The sequence below is a fragment of the Cnephaeus nilssonii genome (assembly GCF_951640355.1).
Source record: "Cnephaeus nilssonii genome assembly, chromosome: 1".
Taxonomy (NCBI): domain Eukaryota; kingdom Metazoa; phylum Chordata; class Mammalia; order Chiroptera; family Vespertilionidae; genus Cnephaeus; species Cnephaeus nilssonii.
In genome coordinates, this window is record NC_137072.1 from 20,452,245 (window position 1) to 20,472,944 (window position 20,700).

At 40.3% G+C, this 20,700-nt stretch overlaps 1 protein-coding gene across 1 annotated transcript in view; it reads left to right on the plus strand.

Annotated features, from left to right (window-relative positions):
- Positions 1–20,700, plus strand: part of LOC307102562 (uncharacterized protein C10orf67, mitochondrial) — a gene marked incomplete at both ends in the record, with an annotated part of 171,412 nt that overhangs the window by 129,504 nt on the left and 21,208 nt on the right. Inside the window, 2 exons of the mRNA XM_079776167.1 lie at positions 10,602–10,682; positions 10,770–10,824. Coding sequence (XP_079632293.1) covers positions 10,602–10,682; positions 10,770–10,824 — 136 coding nt within the window. The remainder of the gene's footprint in view (positions 1–10,601; positions 10,683–10,769; positions 10,825–20,700) is intronic.

The following is a 20,700-nucleotide window of genomic DNA, read 5'->3' on the forward strand; positions in this document are numbered from 1 at the left end:
GGCAGGTGCCAGCAGGCAGAGGGAGGGTACAGTGATTGGGGGGGTGGCGGCAACTGGTGGCTGCAGAGGAGTGATCAGGGGGCAGGGCTGGCTGCTCGCTAGCCAGCCGCAGCCCCTGATCAGCCCACCAGTCGCCTTCCACAGAGGGAGGCCACTGATGGCATCAGTGGGGTGATGGGGGGCAAGGCCAGAGCTGCCCCCTGGTGGTCAGTGTACTCCCACAGGGATAGCACCGCTCAATCACAAGCCAGGCTGATGGCTGGCGAGCACAGCAGTGGTGGTGGGAGCCTGTCCCACCTCTGTAGTAGCACTAAGGATGTTCGACTCCTGACTCCCATCAGAAATCCCCCAAGGGCTCCTGGACTGTGAGAAGGTGCAGGCCAGGCTGAGAGACTGCCCCCCCCCCCCCGAGTGCATGAATTTTCATGCACCAGGCCTCTAGTCTCTCTCTCTCTCTCTCTCTCTATAGATATATATATATATATATATATATATATATATATATATACATATCTATCCTATCTAATAAAAGAGAAACATGCAAATTGACCGTACCTTCACTACGCCCACAAGCCACGCCCACAAGCCAATCAGGACGAGTATGCAAATTAACCCAACCAAGATGGCGGTTAATTTGCATATCCGGGCAAGAGCGAAGACTGAAGACAGCGTAGAAAGAAGCCAAGCACTGGAGAAGGGAGCGAAGCTGCGGAAAAGCAAGCAAGCAGGGCGGGGGAGAAGGGAGGGAAGCAGGCGGGGCGGGGGAGTAGGGTGGGAAGCAGGAGGGGCGGCGGAACCTGCAGCAGAAAGCCCTATTGCAGGAATCTTCCTGCAACGGGCCTCTAGTATATATATAAATCTAAGCAACCAAACGACCAGTCAACCAATTGCTATGACGAACACTGACCACCAGGGAGCAGACGTTCAATGCAGGAGCTGCCTCCTGGTGGTCAGTGTGCTTCCACAGCCAACCTCCCGTAGCAGCCAACCTCCTGTGGTCCCCCCGCCAGACGACTGACCCCAATCAGCCCTGATCAGAGCAGGCTGGCCAGCCAACCTCCCAGAGTTATTTCCCCAGGCCGGCCGGGGTGGGGCCCAGGCCAAGGGACCCCACCCGTGCGCAAATTCATGCACCAGGCCTCTAGTATGCATATAAGATCTTTGATTAATCTCTTCCCACACCCCACCACCCCAGGATTCATCAATCTGTTCCATATTTCCATGTCTGTTTTATTGTATTGATTAGCTTGTGTTAATTAGATTCCTTGTTCATTTATTTTGATTTTTAGATTCAATTGTTGATAGATATGTATTTATTGCCATTTTATTGTTCACATTTTGATCCCTTTTTTTTTTTTTTCCTCCTTCTTCTTAAAGAAGACCCTTTAATAATTCACAAAATACTGGTTTGGTGGTGATGAGCTCCTTTAGCTTTTTTTTTTTTTTGTCTGTGAAGCTCTTTATCTGATCTTCAATTCTAAATGATGGCTTCCCTGGGTAAAGTAATCTTGGCTGTAGGTCTTCGCTTTCCATCACTTTAAATATTTCTGGTCAGTCCCTTCTGGACTACAAAGTTTCTGTTGAGAAATCAGTTGACAGTCTTATGGGAGCTCCCTTATAGGTAACTAACTGCTTTTCTCTTGTTGCTTTTAAGATTCCCTCTTTTATCTTTAACCTTTGGTATTTTAATTATGCTGTGTATTGCTGTGGGCCTCTTTGAGTTCATCTTGTTGGTACTCTCTGCACTTCCTGAAATTGTATGTGTTTTTGTTTTACCAGGTAAGGGGAGTTTTCTGTCATTTTTTCAAATAGGTTTTCAATTTCTTGCTCCCTCACTTTTCCTTCCAGCACCCCTATTATGTGAATGTTGGTATGCTTAAAGTTGTCCCAGAGGCTCCTTACACTATCTTCATATTTTTGGATTATTTTTTCTTTTTGCTCTTCTGATTGAGTGTTTTTTTGTTTTGTTTTGCTTCCTCATAGTCCAAATCACTGATTTATCAGTGTTCTCTCTTCTACTGTTGATCCCTGTAAATTAGTCTTCATTTCAGTTAGTGTATCCATCATTTCTAACTAGTCCTTTTTTATATTGTTGATGTTCTCACTAGGTTCCTTGAAATTCTCATTAAGTTCCTTGAGCATACTTATACCCATTGTTTTGAACTCAGTATCTGGTATTTTGCTTGTTGCCATTTCATTTAGTTCTTTTTCTGGAGATTTCTTCTGTTTCTTTTTTGTTTGTTTTTTTTTCATTTGTGACATGTTTCTTTGTTTGCATATTGGCTGCTTTCCTGTGTTTACTTCTCTCTACTAAATAGAGCTGCTATGTCTCCTGGAATTAGTAGAGTGACCTTATGTAGTAGATGTCCTGTAGGGCCCAGTGGCTTAACTTCTGGGAACTCTAGGTATGTCCCTATGTGCCCTATCCTATGGTAATTGAGCCTTGATTGATATTGGCATCACTAGGAGGGACAGGCCAAACAGCTGTGCAGATCAGCTGCAATTACAGAAGAAGAGCTGCTGTGCTGGAGACACCCCTATGCAGCCGGACTTGCTTCATTGGGGCTTTAATGCTTACTAAGTATTCCCCTTGAGTTCGTCACTTGTGGATGTGATAGGGTTGTAATCTGGTATTGCCTGAAGCTGACTGCCAGATGTACTGGCTCTGGGGCCTCCCTGGAGGTGCAAAGTCAGCTATTGCCTATGCTCTGCCTGGGGCCACCCCGCACAAGCTACAGAGTGATCTGCAGATGGCTGCTACTTTTTTGGGGCTTGGAAGTGCCCAGAAGAGTCAAAGCTGTGACTCAACACAGGCTGCTGCCAGTGCTGGGCCTGGGACCAGTTAACAAGAGGTATGGACACACTGAGGCCAGCTTCTCCTTTTCTAAGAGATTTTAGGAAAGTATGAAACCTGAGCCAGGACAGGCCATTCATATGGAAAAGACACTGCAAACAGCTTGGGCAGGGCTGCAGATTGAGTGGGATGGAGTTTCTAGGAGTCACCATGAAGGGTAAAAAGTGTGGGCCAGGTTGATGGAGTCTCAGATATGGCGACTGCCTGTCAACTCTCTGGCAGGGAGGTCTCAGCAAAGGAACAATGGCCTCTGTCAGCACTTTTTCTGGGAGAAAGCTGTCCCTCAGTTTTTTCTCTGATGCCAGAAAATTTAGTTTCTCCCTGTATGTCCTTGGATTCTTTCAAGCTGCTGCCCCAGCTCTGGAGCTCAGAGGGAATAAGTTCAAGTAAGCCCATGCACCAGCCCTTTAAGAATAATTGCCTCGTACTTCAGCAACCTTCTGTGCCATAATCCCTGCTGGTTTTTACAGGCTGAAGTTATGAGAACTTCTTTTCCCAGCACAGAAACCCTGGGCTGGGGGTCTGGCAGGGACTGGGACCCCTTGCTCCTCACAGGAGCCTTCATAGCCAAGATATTTCTCCTGATTAAAAATAAAAGTCACACATGGGTATCAGACCAGCTTATTCCACACTCTGGCCCTCCTACTAGTCTTAATGTGGCTTCTTCTTTAATTCTCTAGTTGCCAGATTTCTTTGGTTTAGTTGTAATTTTTATGTGGTTATGGGAGGATGTGAGTACTGCATTTACATACACTGCCATTTTTCTTCTCCTTCTTCTTCTTCTTCTTCTTCTTCTCCTTCTCCTTCTCCTTCTCCTTCTCCTTCTCCTTCTCCTTCTCCTTCTCCTTCTCCTTCTCCTCCTTCTCCTTCTCCTTCTCCTTCTCCTTCTCCTTCTCCTTCTCCTTCTCCTTCTCCTTCTCCTTCTCCTTCTCCTTCTCCTTCTCCTTCTCCTTCTCCTTCTCCTTCTCCTTCTCCTTCTCCTTCTCCTTCTCCTTCTTCTTCTTCTTCTTCTTCTTCTTCTTCTTCTTCTTCTTCTTCTTCTTCTTTAAAAAAAAACACCTTTAACATTCTTTTAATACTGGTTTGATAGTCATGAACTTCATTATCTTTTTCTTGCCTGGGAAGCTTGTTATCTGTCCTTTGATTCTAAATGATAGCTGTGCTGGGTAGATTAATCTTGGTTGTAGTTCCTTACTTTTCATCACTTTGAATACTCCTTGCCACTCCCTTTTTACCTGTGAAGTTTCTGATGAAAAATCAGCTGACAGTCTTATGGGAGTGCCCTGGTAGGTAACTAATGGCTTTTCTCTTGTTACTCTTAAGATTATCTCTTTGTCTTTAAACTTTGGCATTTTAATTATGATGTGTCTTGGTATGGGCCTCTTTGGGTTCAACTTGTTTGAGATTATGCATTCTTGGACTTGTATGTATATTTCTTTTACCAGGTTATGGGGGGTTTTGTCATTATATTTTCAAATAGGTTTTCAATTTCTTGCTCTCTCTCTCTCTTCTCCTTTCAATATCCCCATGATATGAATGTTCATATGCTTGAAATTGTCCCAGAGGCTCCTTAAACTATCCTCATTTTTTGGGGGGGCGGGGGGAGGGAATATTTTTTCTTTTTGCTCTTCTTATTGGATGTTTTCTGCTCCCTTATCTTCCAAATTGCTGATTTGATCCTATGCTTCATCTACATTACTGTTGATTCTCTGTAATGTGTTGTTGTTTTTTTAATCCACACCCAAGGATATTTTTCCATTGATTTTTAGATAGAGTGGAAGAGAAAGGGAAAGACAGATAGAAATATTGATGTGAGATAAAAACATTGATTGGTTGCCTCCTGCATACGCCCTGACCCAGGCCTGGGCTGGGGAGGATCTGCAACTGAGGTATGTGCCCTTGACTGGAATTGAACCCTTGACCCTTCAGTCTGCAGGCCAATACTCTATCCACTGAGCCAAGCTAGCTAGGACTGTAATATATTTTTCATTTCAGTTACTGTATTCTTCATTTCTGACTGGTTCTTTTTTATGGTTTCTATGTCCTTTTTTATGCTGTTGAAGTGCTCACTGAAGTCATTGAGCATCTTATAAGCATTGTTTTGAACTCTGTATCTGGTATTTTGCTTGCTGCCATTTTGTTTAGTGTTGTGTGTTTTTTCTGGAGATTTCTTCTGTTCTTTCATTTGGGACCTGTTTCTTTGTCTCCTCATTTTTGCCTGCTTCCATGTGTTTGTTTCTATGTATTAGGTATAGCTGCTATGTCTCCCAGTCTTGGTAGAGTGGCCTTATGTAGTAGATATTCTGTACGCTCCAATGGCACAGACTCCCAGGTCACCTGAGCTGAGTACTCTGCTTGCACACCCCTTCCCGCGCCCGCCCCCCCCCCCCCCACACACACACACACACACACCCTGTGTTGGCTGTGTGTACTCATTATAGATGAGTCTTAATTGCTGTTGGCACCCCACTGGTAGGAATTGATCCATAGGCAGATCAACTTTAGGACTGGCTTAGACTGTAGCAAAGAAGTTGCTGTGCAGGAACTGACCCCAGGACTCGCTTCAGTGGGACTTTGGTGCCTGCCATGTCTGCGCTTTGAGTGTATTGCTTATGGAGGTGGTTGAGTTGTAGCCTGGTATGATATGAAGCTGTTCACTGGATGCATTGCTGGCTCTGGGGCCTCCCAGGAGGTGCAGGCTAAGGTCAACCACTGCCTGTGCCTGGCCCAGAGCCACCAGGTATAAGCTACAGAGCAATCTGCAAATGCTGCTACTTGTGTTGGACTCAGAAGTGCCTAGTAGAGGCCAAGCTGTAAACTGAGGCTGGCTCACTCTAGTATCAGGCCTGGGGCCACTAAGCAAGAAATACGAGGTATGCAGAGGCTAGATACTGCTTATTTAAGAGATTTTAGGAAAATCCAAAAAATGAGCCAATAAAGATCATTTGTATGGAAAGGCCAATGGAAGTAGCTTGGATGGGCCCACAAGTTGTGTGGGGCCAGGTCTCAGTGAATCACTACAGCCAAGCAAACAGTGTTAACAAGGTTAATGGAAACTTAGATATGGTGCCTGCTCTGTTTGTGTGTGGTGGGGGGTGGCGGGGAGAGAGGGTCCTGCTCAGATGCTCAGAAAAGGAACAATGGTCTCTACCAGCAATTCTATCTGGAAGAAAACTGTTCTCCAGCCATCATCCTAAAGTCAGATAATTCAGTTCCTTCCTGTATGTCCCTGGTGCCTTTTGAACTGCTGCCCAGTACTGGAGCTCAGACTAAGTGAGTCCAAGTTCATACATGGGCCCTTTAAGAGGAACACCTGGGCCCTGGTCAGGTACTCAGTTGATTAGAGCATTATCCCAATACACCCAGGTTGTGGGTTTGATCCCTGGCCAGGGCACATACAAGAATTAACCAATGAATACATAAATAAGTGGAACAACAAATTGATGCATCGCTCCCACAAAATCAATAAAAATAAGCAATTAAAAAATAATATAAAAGTTACAATTAAGAGAAACACTGTGGACTCCAGCAGCCATCCATCTCACTCAGCTACCGTCCCTACTGGTTTTTACAGCTAGAAGTAATGAGGCCTTCTCTTCTCAGCACTGGAACCCGTGGTAAGGGTGCCTGGTGTGGGACTGTGACACCTCTCTCCTCAGGGGAACCTCTCTGCCTCTAAGATTTCTTTCCTGATTTTTACCTGCCACGTGTGTGTATGAGATCAACCATTCTGTGTCTTCGTCCTTCCTACTAGTCTTGATGTAGGTTTTTCTTTATATCCTAAGTTATAGGGTTTCTGTCCGGCTAGATTTCAGGTGGTTTTGAATGATGGTGTTCTGTAGTTTAGTAGTAATTTCAGTGTGGTTGTGGAGGTTCTGAGTATCATGTTTACCTATGCCACCATTAATTCTAAGGTTGTTTGTCTGTTTGTTTGTTAATCCTCACCCAAGGATATTTTTCCATTGATTTTTAGAGAGAGTGGAAGGGACAGGGAGAGAAAGAAGAAACATCAATGTGAGAGAGGCAAATCTATTAGTTGCCTCCTATACTCGTCCCGACTAGAGCCAGGGATCAAGCCTGCAATCAAGGTAGAGCCCTTGACCAGAATTGTATCCAGGGCCCGTCAGTCTGCAGGCTGACACTCCATCCACTGAGATAAATCAGCTAGGGCTAATTCTAGTTTTTAAATAAATTTATATAGTAATCTGAACCTTGCTAAAGATTTTAGTAATTGATTCCCTTAAAATGTTCCAAAACTGGTCTATATAGATAGGAATATATATAGTCTCTTTCTTTTCCTTTTCTCACCTAACTTACAAGTGGAATAATCCTCTTTTTAGATATTTAATCAGCTGGATAATAAAATATTAGATGACCAATGAGAATGCTATGCTGCTCAAAATCAGGCTTGTTTTAGGATTATCTGATAAAATTTTCTCTAAACTTGAATTGCCTAAGCTTTATCAAACAGACTTCTAAAATCTAAAAATCATACCATATGGATGTAAACTATAGCATAGAGAACATAGTTAATAGTATTGTAATAACCATGCATGGTGGCAGGTGAGTACTAGAAATATCAGGGGGAACACTTTGTAAAGTATATGATTATCTAACCACTATGCTCTACATGTAAAACTAATACAAAATAATATTGAATGTAAAATATAATTTAAAAAATAAAATCTCAAAATTATACCAGTCCAGGCACTTTAATAGATCACATATTTCTTTTGAGAATCATCTTGACTCTCCCCTCAGATATTCATGCAATCTATCTTCCTAAGGAGGTGAAATGGTTCTCCATCGACTTTAGAATATGTCTATGTATCACTGCTTATCTGGGGTTCCAGGCTTCTGACTCCTTACCTTGACATCCATACCATATGTAGGTGGTTGAGATACTCATCAGAGTAGATAGCAAATCTATATCTATATATCTATGCTAATAAAAAGGGTAATATGCTAATTAGACCAGACATCCTTCCGGACAAAGCCACGGTGGTGGGGCTGAGGCAGAGGCAGTTAGGGGTGATCAGGCTGACAGCGAAGAGCAGTTAAGTCAGTGGTTCTCAACCTTTCTAATGCCGCGACCCTTTAATACAGTTCGTCATGTTGTGGTACCCCCAACCATAAAATTATTTTTGTTGCTACTTCATAACTGTAATGTTGCTACTGTTATGAATCGTAATGTAAATATCTGTGTTTTCCAATGGTCTTAGGCGATGCTGCTGTAGAGCCTAAGACCATCAGACCCACAGGTTGAGAACCGCTGCTGTAGAGCCTAAGACCATCAGAAACTGTAATTTTGCTACTGTTAATGAATCGTAATGCAACCCACAGGTTGAGAACCACTAGCAGCATCGCCTAAGACCATCGGAAAACACAGATATTTACATTACGATTCATAACAGTAGCAACATTACAGTTATGAAGTAGCAACGAAAATAATTTTATGGTTGGGGTCATCACAACATGAGAAACTGTATTAACCCTTTGCACTCGCTTGCTTTTTTCTCGATTCCTTTATTCTAATGCTAACCGTGTCGAGTCACACTCGATATCCGAGTGCAAAAGGTTAAAGGGTCACGGCATTAGAAAGGTTGAGAACCACTGAGTTAGGGGGATAAGGCCGGCAGGGGAGCAGTTAGGGGCATCAGGCAGGCAGGCAGAGTGGTTGGGGTGATCAGGCAAGCAGGCAGAGTGGTTAGGGGTGGTCAGGCAGGCAGGCAGGTGAGTGGTTAGGAGCCAGTGGTCCCAGATTGCAAAAGGGATATCCCTCGAGGAGTCCCAGATTGGAGAGGGTGCAGGCCAGGCTGAGGGACCCCCCCATGCACAAATTTCATGCACTGGGCCTCTAGTATATATATAAAGGCCAAGCAACTGAAATGCCAGAACGACCGGAATGACTAGAATGAACGGAATGACCAGAATGACCTGGTCACTACCAGAATGACGTGCACTGAGGCGGCCAACCAGCCTGATGGGAACCCCAATTGCCCCCCCAACCTCATGCAGCCCCTCTCCCCAAGCTGGCCCCGCCCCTGATTGGCCTCCCTGGTCCCCCGATGGGGGGCAGGGCTGGCCGGCCAATCTCCTGTGGCAGGCCTGGCTCCAATTGGCCTCAATTGGGGCAGGCCAGCTGGACCCCACCCATGCACGAATTCATGCACCAGGCCTTTAGTATTTAAGAAAAATAAGGAAGAGAGGGAAAGAGAGTGATGAGTGAGTGAATGAGTTTGGGGTACACTAACATTTCCCTTGGTTCCCTACACTCTAGTCACTAATCCACTCCACAAATACTTATTGAGTACAAATGTATATCTCTTTTACCAAACAAACATTGTTCTGATTTCTATCACTACAGGTTAGTTTTGCCTGTTCTTAATATATATATATATAGATATAATCATACAGTGTGTATTCTTTTATGTCTCTTATTCATATAGTGCTTTTAAGATTCATCCATGCTATTGTGTGTATCTTTAGCAACTGTTTCTTTGTAATGCTGAATAGTATTCTACTGAGTGAATAAACCATTCTTTGTTTTCCCATTCTCTTGTTGATGGGCACCTGGGCTGTTTCCAGTTAATGGCTATTTTGAAAAAAAAAGTTGCTATAAACATACTTGTACAAGTCATTTGGGGAAATATGTTTTTGTAACTCTCAGGCTGGGACATAAGATTGTGTATATTTAACTTTATAAGAAATTGCAATATTCCAAAGCGGTTGTATCATTTTGCTCTCCCACCAGCAATGTTTAAGAGTTTCTTTTGCTCCACATTGGTACCAACTTGATATTGTCAGTTTTTAAATTTGAGCCATGTTAAAACACTGAAGTTTTAACTTGTATTTCCCTGATAATTAATGTTCTTGAGCATCTTTTCGTGTGCTTATTGGCCATTCTTGGATATTCTTCTGCAAAAAGCCTATTCAATATTTTTTTTAAATTGTAGTAAAATGTACATAACATAAAATTTGCCATCTTAACCATTTTTAAGTGTGCAGTTCAGTAATTTTAAGAACTTTCACATTGTTGTGGAACAGATCCCCCGAACCCCTTCTTGCTTATAAAACTGAAACTCTGTGCCCATTAAGCAACAAATCCCAACCCCCATCAATTTGTCTGTTCTTAATTATTTTTGAGTTTTTAAATATTTTCTTGAATTTTCTCTCAGAGGACCCTGAATAAGGAAAAGGTCTATTCCATGGGCTTAAAATAAAGGATTTCTCACCCATAATTTGAGCAAATAAGTTAGGAACATAGTTTTCATATCTTGGTTAACTAAGAGCTGAAGAACATTCTACATTCATTTTATTTTATAACTAGTAGCCCATTTGCAGGAAAATCCTGCAAGTGGCTGTTTCGGCCTCGTGCGCTGCCGCTGCCGCCACCTTTGCTGCCACCACACCTGCACCCGCTCGCCACTGCCGCCCGCCCCGCCCCGCCCCGCTCCGCCCCGCCCTGCCCGGGCTTTCCCTCTGGCAGCCACCTTGCTTTCCACTTTTCCTCCCTCTTCCTTCTAAGTTGTCTTCAGTCTTCACTCCTCCCTCTCTCAGCGTATGCAAATTAGCCGCCATCTTTGTTGGATAATTTGCATACTCACCCTGATTGGCTGGTGGGTGTGGCTTTGGCTGGTGGGCGTGGCTTGGGCGTAGCGAAGGTGCGGTCAATTTGCATATTACTATTTTATTAGGTAGGATTATTTCCCTTTGACAGCATAGTACATACCTTTGTGTCTTTCAGAAATTAAAACCTTTATTTGTGCAGTCTAAAACGAACTTGGTAACAGATTCTACATCTTCTGGAAGTGATAATCCTTCTTCGGTAGGTAGATTATTTTTCCCCTATTAAACATTTAACCAGTCAATATTCAGCTGCAATAATGAAGCTTTTTGGTTTAATATTCTTCAGACAGAAAACATGGACATAGGCAATGATCAGAGATCCTTTCCGAGATCATCAAAAGGTAAAAATCTTTATTGTTGGAAAAAAGTTTCACACATAGAATGAATAGCTACTTAGTCTAGAATAACATTGCTTTTCTTTGTTAACTTGAGGTGTTTGGTATTCTGGGTGAATGTATAACTTTTTCAGATAATTTATAAAACTAATACATATATATGCTGAATGAAAAATGCTAGTATGTATTTCTGAATATTGATTGCTCTTACTTGAAAATGGATTGTCACATTTCAAAACTAGAAACTGTCTCAATTGGAATCCTGTTTATTTTTTATTAGTTAACTTCCCAACAACCTAATGCTCTTGTTAAATTTCTATTTTTCCAACTTAATAATTAAGAAAATATATGACTATTTCTAGCATACTTTATCTCCCTCAGTCCTTACAGGGCTTCAAATGGGAGTCTTTTGAAAATGGAAGTATGTTTTGTCCATAACTTTATATAGGTCTTTGAGGGTACAACCATACTTCCTTTTATTTAAACTTGGAAACCAAAATACAAACCCTAAGATTACATCTTTCCTTAATTATCTATGTTATAAGCAGTCCAGCTGAGGGTGTTGAGTGGCAGGGTGATTAAGTAAAATCAAAGAAATTCATCATTTAAAGGTATTAGTATGCTCTATTAAACAAGTTAGATTAACAAAATATGGCTTTATTAGTCTGAATACAAATAATTATTATTTTAAATATATTTTTATTAATTTCAGAGAGGAAGGGAGAGAGAGATAGAAACATCAGTGATGAGAAAGAATCATTGGCCAGCTGCCTCCTACACGCCCCAAGGGTGGGGATGGAGCCGATAACCTGGGCATGTGCCCTGAATGGAACGGTGACCTCCTGGTTCATAGGTTGACGCTCAACCACTGAGCCATGCCAGCTGGGCTTTAATAGTAAATCTTTATATAAGGTAGAAGTGTGTGATATGAGTTTAAATCCTGGACACCAATTTTAAAATCTTTTATTTTTTTTTGTATGCTAAATTATTTTTTAGCAGAGAGAAACCTCTGCTAGAGATTAATTCTGAGCCTCTACGCAATGGAGAGGCATTTTCTGTAGTGCTTATATTGTATCAGCAGTATCTATTCCAGAGGTGCCGGCTCCGGTTACATAGGACTCTTTCAGCAATCACTGGTTGCCTCCTGGGCTGGCATTTAAATTACAGTAAGGCTCAGACTGGACTCTATAGTGCATGACTACTACCTTTTAAAGGTATTGCATGTAAATAAATTATTAGATCTGTTGAGTTATTGGAAATTCCAATCATACAGTAAATTTCTGTGGTTGGCCTGAAATTTTAATTACAAAATTTAATTAAATGCAGCATTTCATCCCACAAAAATATCAATTGAGGAGTTCGCATCCAAAATTGATTTTTCTTCAGCCAAGCAAACCATTTTTCAAAGGTTCATTTGAAGTAGTACAAATCGATAGCTGAAACAAATATCACTCCCTTTTCTCAGTCCTGAAAATGCAAAATGTGGACTTATTTCTACCTGGTCTACTCAAAACCCTCCTAAAATTCATTTGTCCACTTTTTTGCCTTACTAATTAAACTGAATGTAAATATTTTCTATGATTCATAATTTTGCAGTATACTCAAAGCTCATCATTCTGAATATGAATCAGCATTGCATAGGTGACAATGTTCATACCAATGGCCTCTGAACATAACCCTGGCATTTCTTTCTACCAAATCTCACATACAACTTTGACAGGTCTTGTTTTTCCCTCTGAAATTAGAGGAAATAACTCAGTTAATTAAAGTTCCTGGTTAATTGGGTTCCCAGTTAATCTAAAGTTTACTAGAAATGAATTTTTTTGTTCTTAATAAATATAAACAAATAAATGAATTCCAGGGGACATTTTTATTATAAATTTACCAATTTAGGGAATAAATAAATTATAAATTTACTAATTTGTGGAGAAATGAATCTTTTATTAGAAAGCACAGCTTTTAGTGGTTATGACTACTGAATGGTAGTCACACTAGACATTCAAAGAACCAAATTATCTTCACTACACAAGTCACTGGAAGGTTTCAGATATTTGGGAAGATTGAGTCCCCTCTTAGGCCCCTAGAAAATAGTTTAATACATTATTCACAAATGTATTAAAAGCACTAATTCACAAATACATTATTAAAGAGGTATCTAGTTATGTGGTTAGTATGTACCTGACTTATAGACAAATCTTCATTACATTCTATACAAGACAGGGGTGAGGGGCATGGTTTACTATAACCCATCTTGTGACAGAAGCAATTGAGCTCTTTAAAGTCACTATTGTATTAAGTTCCATTTTTAGAATATGTAAATAGAATATTAATATTTTATTCTATTTTTTTTAATCCCCACCCAAGGATAAGTTTTTATTGATGTTTAGAGAGAGAGAGATTGATTGGTTGCCTCCCGTATGCACCCTTACTGGGATTGAGCCCAAAACCTTGGAATATTGGGACGATGCTCTAATTAACTGAGCTACCCAGCCAGGGCCTCACAAAATACTTTTAGTAAGTGTAGGTCCTATTCTAAATGCCTTTCAGGCTTCCACAGTGAACAGTTTTGGTTCCCATCTCAGTTCCAGTCACTTACTCACTGGGTGACTTCAGCTCAATTTTCTCTGCTGCGTAAAATGGAGATGGTGACCTCACCCCAGCTTTGTGATGAGGATTAAGTGAGATAATACGTGATGTGCCTAGCTAACCACTTATCTTTCCCCTAAGCTATTGATAATAGAATCCCCAGTCCCCAAAATAAAGTCTATGTTTTGACCTAAGCAGTAGATTAATGATTTAAAGGAGCTACTCTCTCTGTTAGTTCTTCAGTAACTAATTTTCCACCAGACGTAAGTATAAAAATAAAATACACCATTAGTATTAATACATATAGTAGCTATGCAAAAAGTGAAATAAAACATAAATGTATTTTAAAATAACATTATACCAGGTAATATATCTTTCCTAAGCAGATTGAAAATAACTTTGTATGTTACAAGTTCTAATTCAAAAATCTTTAAAGAGAACAACAGAGAGTCATGCAACACAGAAAGAGATAAAGCGATAAATAAATCTTTGTTAATCACAGGGAATAAAAAATGAGGTACAATACTATCTGCAAAATTTCAAAGCAGTTTTTTACTCAGTCGTAATTATCCTGAAAGAGCCCAGGTAACATTATTAATTTGTTTGCTACTTAAGTGTGATAAAATTTGGGATCTGAGCTGCCCATTGTGTACTGTGCACAGCCACAGATTTTATGTACTCAAGAAGACCTTTCTCACAGTCCAGAAATTAGGTGCTATTGACATTGTAATCTTTGTAAATGTCCTTAATGAGCCCCAAAGACACAAATCTCATAGATAAAACCTCAAAGTAACAGTGACTCTTTAAGTGGCTTGGCTGTGAGGGAAAGCTCAAACATAAATATCTTAAACACAGGAGGAACCCAAATTCAAACCTAGATTACATTGTGTTGTTAATTCTCTGAGATATTAGGGAAGAAACATCCAAGAGGTGATTTAAAGGCTTTTAAAGAATAGTAAGACAATCTCAATATATATGAAAGCATTTTAAATTCTTTCTTTTCATCCTTTGAAATTTTGGACCTGAAAATTTTTGTTTTGTTTTTACTAAGTGTAGTTAAAAAATTATAAACATAAATATTGATTGAAAGTGTTTTTGTTTTAAACACAAGAATAATTTTAACAGTAACAAGAAATTGGAACTTAGCAGATAAAAAGAAAAAGAATATTTTGGGCATAATGTTAGCATTATTTTACATATTGCTTTAGACTTCAACTATAATCAATATAATGTAGTAAGATTTTCAAATTCATATCCAAATGCATATTTAATAATATTACTACATATACTATAATATATAACATTATTTAGTATGCAATTGATGGTATAAAAATGATAGAAGAAGGAATTAATCAATGAATTATGAGTTAAGTACCAGGACTAATCTGATTGACTAAATATAATTTATTAAGGTGTTTGTAAATGTTAATATTACTGCCACCAACTTGTCTATTATTTTTTTTATTGTCACCAACTACCTATTATTCAAATGGTATATTTCTAAGCTATATATGTCATTTTTGTCTTTGAGACTTAAAATGATTCTCAACCAACTTTTCCTAAGAATTTCCTTGTTCTTTATATCTATACTACTAGCCCTACACACAAATCCATGGGCTAGTAGCTCGCCAGTAGCTCGCTGCCCCCCCTCCAGTAGCTCTCCACCTGTTGTCCTGCCCTCCTGTAGCTTCCCCCACCCCCTCCCTATCTCCTCTTCCCCCCATCTCCCCTCATAGCTTACTGCCCTGCCCCCTCCTGTAGCTCTCCGCCACCTGCTTGTAGCTCACTGCCCCACCCTCCTGCTGATCCGTGATCCAGTCATTACACGGTCTGTCTTTACACTTCACAGCATAATGACCATTTGCATATTACATCTTATTATATAGGATTCTAAAAAATACTTTCTTTTTTAATATTTTCCAACATTTAATTCTGAAATTTAAGTTATATTTATTAGGGTGATATTGGTTAATAACATTATATAAGTTTCAAGTATACATTCTATAATATATTGTCTGTATATTGCATTATACGATCACCACCCAAAGTCTAGTCTCCTTCTGTTACCATATGTTTGGCCCTCTGTTCTCAGGTAACCACCACACTATTGTCTGTGTCTATGAGTTTGTTTTGCTTGTTTGTTTACTGCTTTCTGTTTCATATCTCACAGATGAATGAAGTAGTATGGTTTTTATCCTTTTCCATTTGACTTATTTTGCTTAGTATAATACTCTCAAGATTCATCCATGTTGTTGCAAATGGCAGCATTTCATTCTTCCTTATGGCTGAATAGTATTCCATTGTATATATGTACCACATCTTCTTTATCCAATTTTCCATCATAAGACACATTATTTCCATGTCTTGGCTACCATGAATAATGCTGCAGTGAACACAGGGATACGTTTATCTCTAAAGATATTTTCTACTTGAGGCATGGAATTTACAATATTAGATGTAAATATTAGATGATAAAACCTGGAAGATCAACACCATATCTCATAGTATGCCTTTCCAAATACAGGGAGTATTCAATGGCAAAGAAAAGAGTCAAGAATACCAAATGAGGTCCAGATGAGGAGGAAACTTATATCCAGGAAGGAGAGAAACTACCTGGAGACCGGTAAGAAGGGTGAGATGGTGAGAGGGGCTGACACAACTTCCACGGGCGGCAAGCCCAGAGTGAGGAGGGAACTCTTGGCTACAGGAAGATCTTTTCCCTCAGAAGTTTGAGGCCTAGAACCCAGGCTGGGCACCACCTTCATCTGTGAGATATGAAACCAGAGCTGAGACCAGCAGCACACATAACATCCAGCCATGAAAGGTGGCAGGGTTGTTTGCCATCAGGTAGTCTGGAGCCAGTATACTGGAGCTGGTTGGAGAGAAAACCTCAGTTTCTGGTGTGTGTGTGTGTGTGTGTGTGTGTGTGTGTGTGTGTGTGTGTTGTTGTTGTTGTTGTTGTTGTTGTTGTTGTTGTTTTTGTTTTAACCCAGGGCACAGGAGTTTCATTTGCAGCTACTCACCCGAGGCTTTGGAGCAGGAGGGTGGTGCAGGCTCGAGATGCCCAAGGAGAGGCTGGGGTGGGAAGCATTGGAGGAAGCTGTGGAAAAGCAGCAGCTGGGAGTCCTGGGTTCAGCTGTAAACCTCCAAACTGAAACGGCCATTTTTCCTAAGAGGATCTAGCCACTCCTTCCTAAGAAGTCACAGCTCAGGAAAAGGAAAAAACCCTGCCCTGGGTAATACAGACCACCACACACTCAGGAGACCTGCCTGCCCACCCTGCATCTTGACCTTTGCAAAGGATTCAGCCACAGAGGCCAAGCCTGCCTGTGAGAACAGTCTCAGAGGGCGTCTGAGGTGCGGATGGGGCTGTCTGCCCCACTATCCTGGGAACCTAACTAGTGCCTCCCTTGCACCAGGAAAGCGGATAGAAACTCCAGGTTTCCAGCTGATCCCACTGGACTGCATATGAGGATCTCCGCCCAGCTGAGGGCAGAGTACTATTCTGGGCCACTCACAGAGGAGTAGCTCGGGGAAGGGAAACTCACCCACCACTTTCCCTGAAATCTGAACAGCACCTCCCCCTCAAGGAGACACAGGGGTCCAGACTCCAGATTCCATCTAAAGCCCTTTCAGAAACAGACGTTTGAGTGATTAAGATGGACAGCTGGCTGGCAAGTAAAGACCGCCGAGGCAAAGCCCAGGGAACCTGGGGGAGCTTACTGACCCAGCCCAGGGCCCTCCCACACGCAGTCAGGTCCTGTGGAGACAGCCACAAACTGTTGTCACTTGGAGCTTCAAGCAGGTTGCTGAAAGCCAAAGGAGGACAGTTTCTGACGGTGGTTAGCGGCTAGGTACCTCATGGGAAGCCCAGAATTGGCAGACAGAACCGTCAGCCACAGTCATCAGAAAAGCAGGATCCAAATGGAGCTCCCATGAGGCACTAAACTCTGCTGAGACAAATGCCATTTCACTGTATTCTTTCCTTTTTCATTCTTCCCTTTCTTTGTTCATTTATCTTCATTAATCTGCTTCATTGATCTGTTGTTATTTTAATCTCTACTGTTTCGTTCATATATTTAATTTATCTCTCCCATTTTCCTACTCATTTTTTTTTCTTTGTCTCTTGCTTTCTCATATTTATTTTCCCTTTTATTATTTTGGGTCTATTTGCTTTCTCCTCTATTCTCCTTTATAAATATTTTCTTCCTCTTTTATTTTAAACTGTTTTCCTTCCCCTATTCCCCTATTCTTCTTATTTTCTTTATTTTATCTCTGCCCCTTCATATTCTTATTTTTCCCTCCCCCTCCCCCATACCATTTATTTTTGGCTTTTTTTTTTTCTCTCTCTCTCTCTCTCTCCTCATATTTTTTTCTTTCTTTCCTTTCTATCATTCTTGCTCTCTTTTTCCTAATTTTCTCTTCTCTGGTGGTTATTTTTGTTGTTGTATGGGTCTCGTTTATGTTTTGTTTCTTTGTTTTGTGTTTTGTTGTGTTGTACTTTGTTCTGTCAGAACCTCCACAACAGCTCTCATGATGTGATTGGGGATGATCCTCATAGTCAGCCAGCCTGAGAGAAAATTCCATCTACAAAGAGAACAACAACATTCAAGATCCAATTAAAACAGGAGAACCCACATAACTCAAACAAGGGGCATTCCTAAAGTACCCAGCTCAGGAGATCTAAGAGACTGCACTACCAGGTCCCACAAAGCAGCTACTACATAATACCACTTCATAAAGTCTGGGAGGTATAGCAGTTTGATCTAACACATAGAAACAAATACAAAGGGACAGTAAAAATGTGGAGACAAAGAAACAACCCCCAAAGTGAAAGAAAAGGAGGAATCGCCAGAAAAGGAACTAAATGAAATGGACGCAAGCAATTTGACAGATGAAAAATTCAAACAGCCCTAACCGGTTTGGCTCAGTGGATAGAGCATCGGCCTGCCAACTAAAGGGTCCCAGGTTTGATTGGGACCTTGGTTGCAGGCACATCCCCAGTAAGGGGTGTGCAGGAGGCAGCTAATCCATGTTTCTCTCTCATCGATGTTTCTAACTCTCTATCCCTCTCCCTTCCTCTCTGTAAAAAATCAATAAAATATATTTTAAAAAAAGAAAAATTTAAAGTAATGGTTATAAGAGTACTCAAACAACTTAGTGAGAACTACAAGCCACTTAATGAGAACATTATGGAACTTAATGAGAACTACAGCAGCATTAAAAAAAAGAGGTAGAAACCATCAATGAGTATCAAGCACAAATGAAGAATGACAATTGAAATAAAAATATTCTGGAAGGAATCAAGTCTAGTAGAAGCAGAAGACCAAATCGGCAAATTAGAAGACAAGGTAGAAAAAAAACACCCATTCAGAGCAGCAATTGGAAAAAAAAATTTAAAGCAGGAGGAGAATGTAAGAGAGTTTTGGGACAACAAGAAACATAACAACATTTGCATTATAGGGATACTAGAAGGAGAAGAATCTGAGCAAGGAATAGAGAACCTATTTGAAGAAATAATGGCAGAAAATTTCCCTAGCCTGGTGAAGGAAAAAAAATTCACTCAAGTTGAGGAGACACAGAGAGTCCCAATCAAGAAGAACCTCAAAAGACCCACACCCAGGACCATCATAATTAAAATGGCAAACATTAACCCTTTGCACTCGCTTTTTTTCTCGATTCCTTTATTCTACTCAGTATTTAATTTTTTAAATACCCCAGATTTTACAAAGCGCGGCAGTAGAATAAAGAACTGGAGTTTCTTTTCATACAAACTTATTTATTTGGATTTTTTTATATTTCAAATTATTGATACATTCAAAGAGTATAAAATGAGCTGCTACCGATGCTAACGGTGTCAAGTCACACTCGACATCCGAGTGCAAAAGGTTAAAGACAAAGCAAGAATCTTAAAGGCTGCAATAGAGAGACAAAGTTATCTATAAGGGAATTCCCAACAGACTGTCAGCTGAATTCTCAATAGAAACACTTCAGGCCAAAAGAGAGTGATATGAGGTATACAAAGTAATGAAAAGGAAGAGACTGAATCCAAGACTACTCTATCCAGCAAGGCTATCATTTAAAATGGAATGTGAAATAAAGGCAAAAAAAAAAGCTAAATGTTTATTACCACCAAACCAGCACTGCAAGAAATGCTAAAGGGGCAGCTATAAGATGAAGAAATAGAGCAAGAGAGAGAGGCACACAAGCATAAAAAATTAAAATGGCAACAAGTAAGTACCTATCAATAATAATCTTAAATGTAAATGGATTAAATGCTCCAATCAAAAGACATAATGTAGCTGAATGGATAAGAAAACATGACCCATATATATGCTGCCTACAAGAGACCAACCTTAAAACAAAAGACTCTCACAGAATGAGAGTGTAGGGATGGAAAAAAAAATTTTTCATGCAAATTGGAATGAAAAAGAAAAGCTGGGGTAGCAATATTCATAACTGATACTTAGAGTGCTCCAAAGTATGAAGAATGAGACAAGAATGCTTTCTAGTGTATGTTGTTATTCAGTTGTTGGACCATGAGTTGGAATACAGTAGACTCTCTGAATCTTGCAGCCACTGACTTTTCCCAGACATTAGCTTCCCTGTTGCTGCCCACTCATTTAAGAGGCACCATAAACCATATAAGCCTTTATGGTGATAACAAAATATTGAGAGAGGTTTTAGTTATTGTAGAGACAAGTAGGTATTAATTTTTAAATTTAGCAATGGTTCTGTTTTAGAAATGGCAAGATGTCACAATTTATTGTGTATGGATTCATGCATATTCATGGACATGTCAAGTGCATCCTTAATTGAGCTGGAAATGACATCCTTGTATATAAAAGATACCATATATTTATTTCTTTCAACTGGAGGAACCCCAACTTTGGAACCTGAGGGAATAAATTGAGATTATAAAAGTGGGTTTATAAATTTCAGTGTGCAGAAATGTCACTGGACTTTAATCCTCTACCTATCATATTCCTGGCTAGTTCAATTTCTTTAATGTAGGTTTCTCAACTTGAAATAAACAATCACATAGAAAAAAGTAGGTCATTGGAAAAACTACATTGTCTACTACTAAATTCTACACAAATGTAAGCTAGAAGTGGCCAAAAAAATAAAATAATTTTATTATTTTTGTTTTTATATCAGTAATAGTGAATTGAGAAAAGGCTTAATTTCCTTAACCCTTTGCACTCGCTTGCTTTTTTCTCGATTCCTTTATTCTAATGCTAACCGTGTCAAGTCACACTCGACATCCGAGTGCAAAAGGTTAAATACATATTTAAT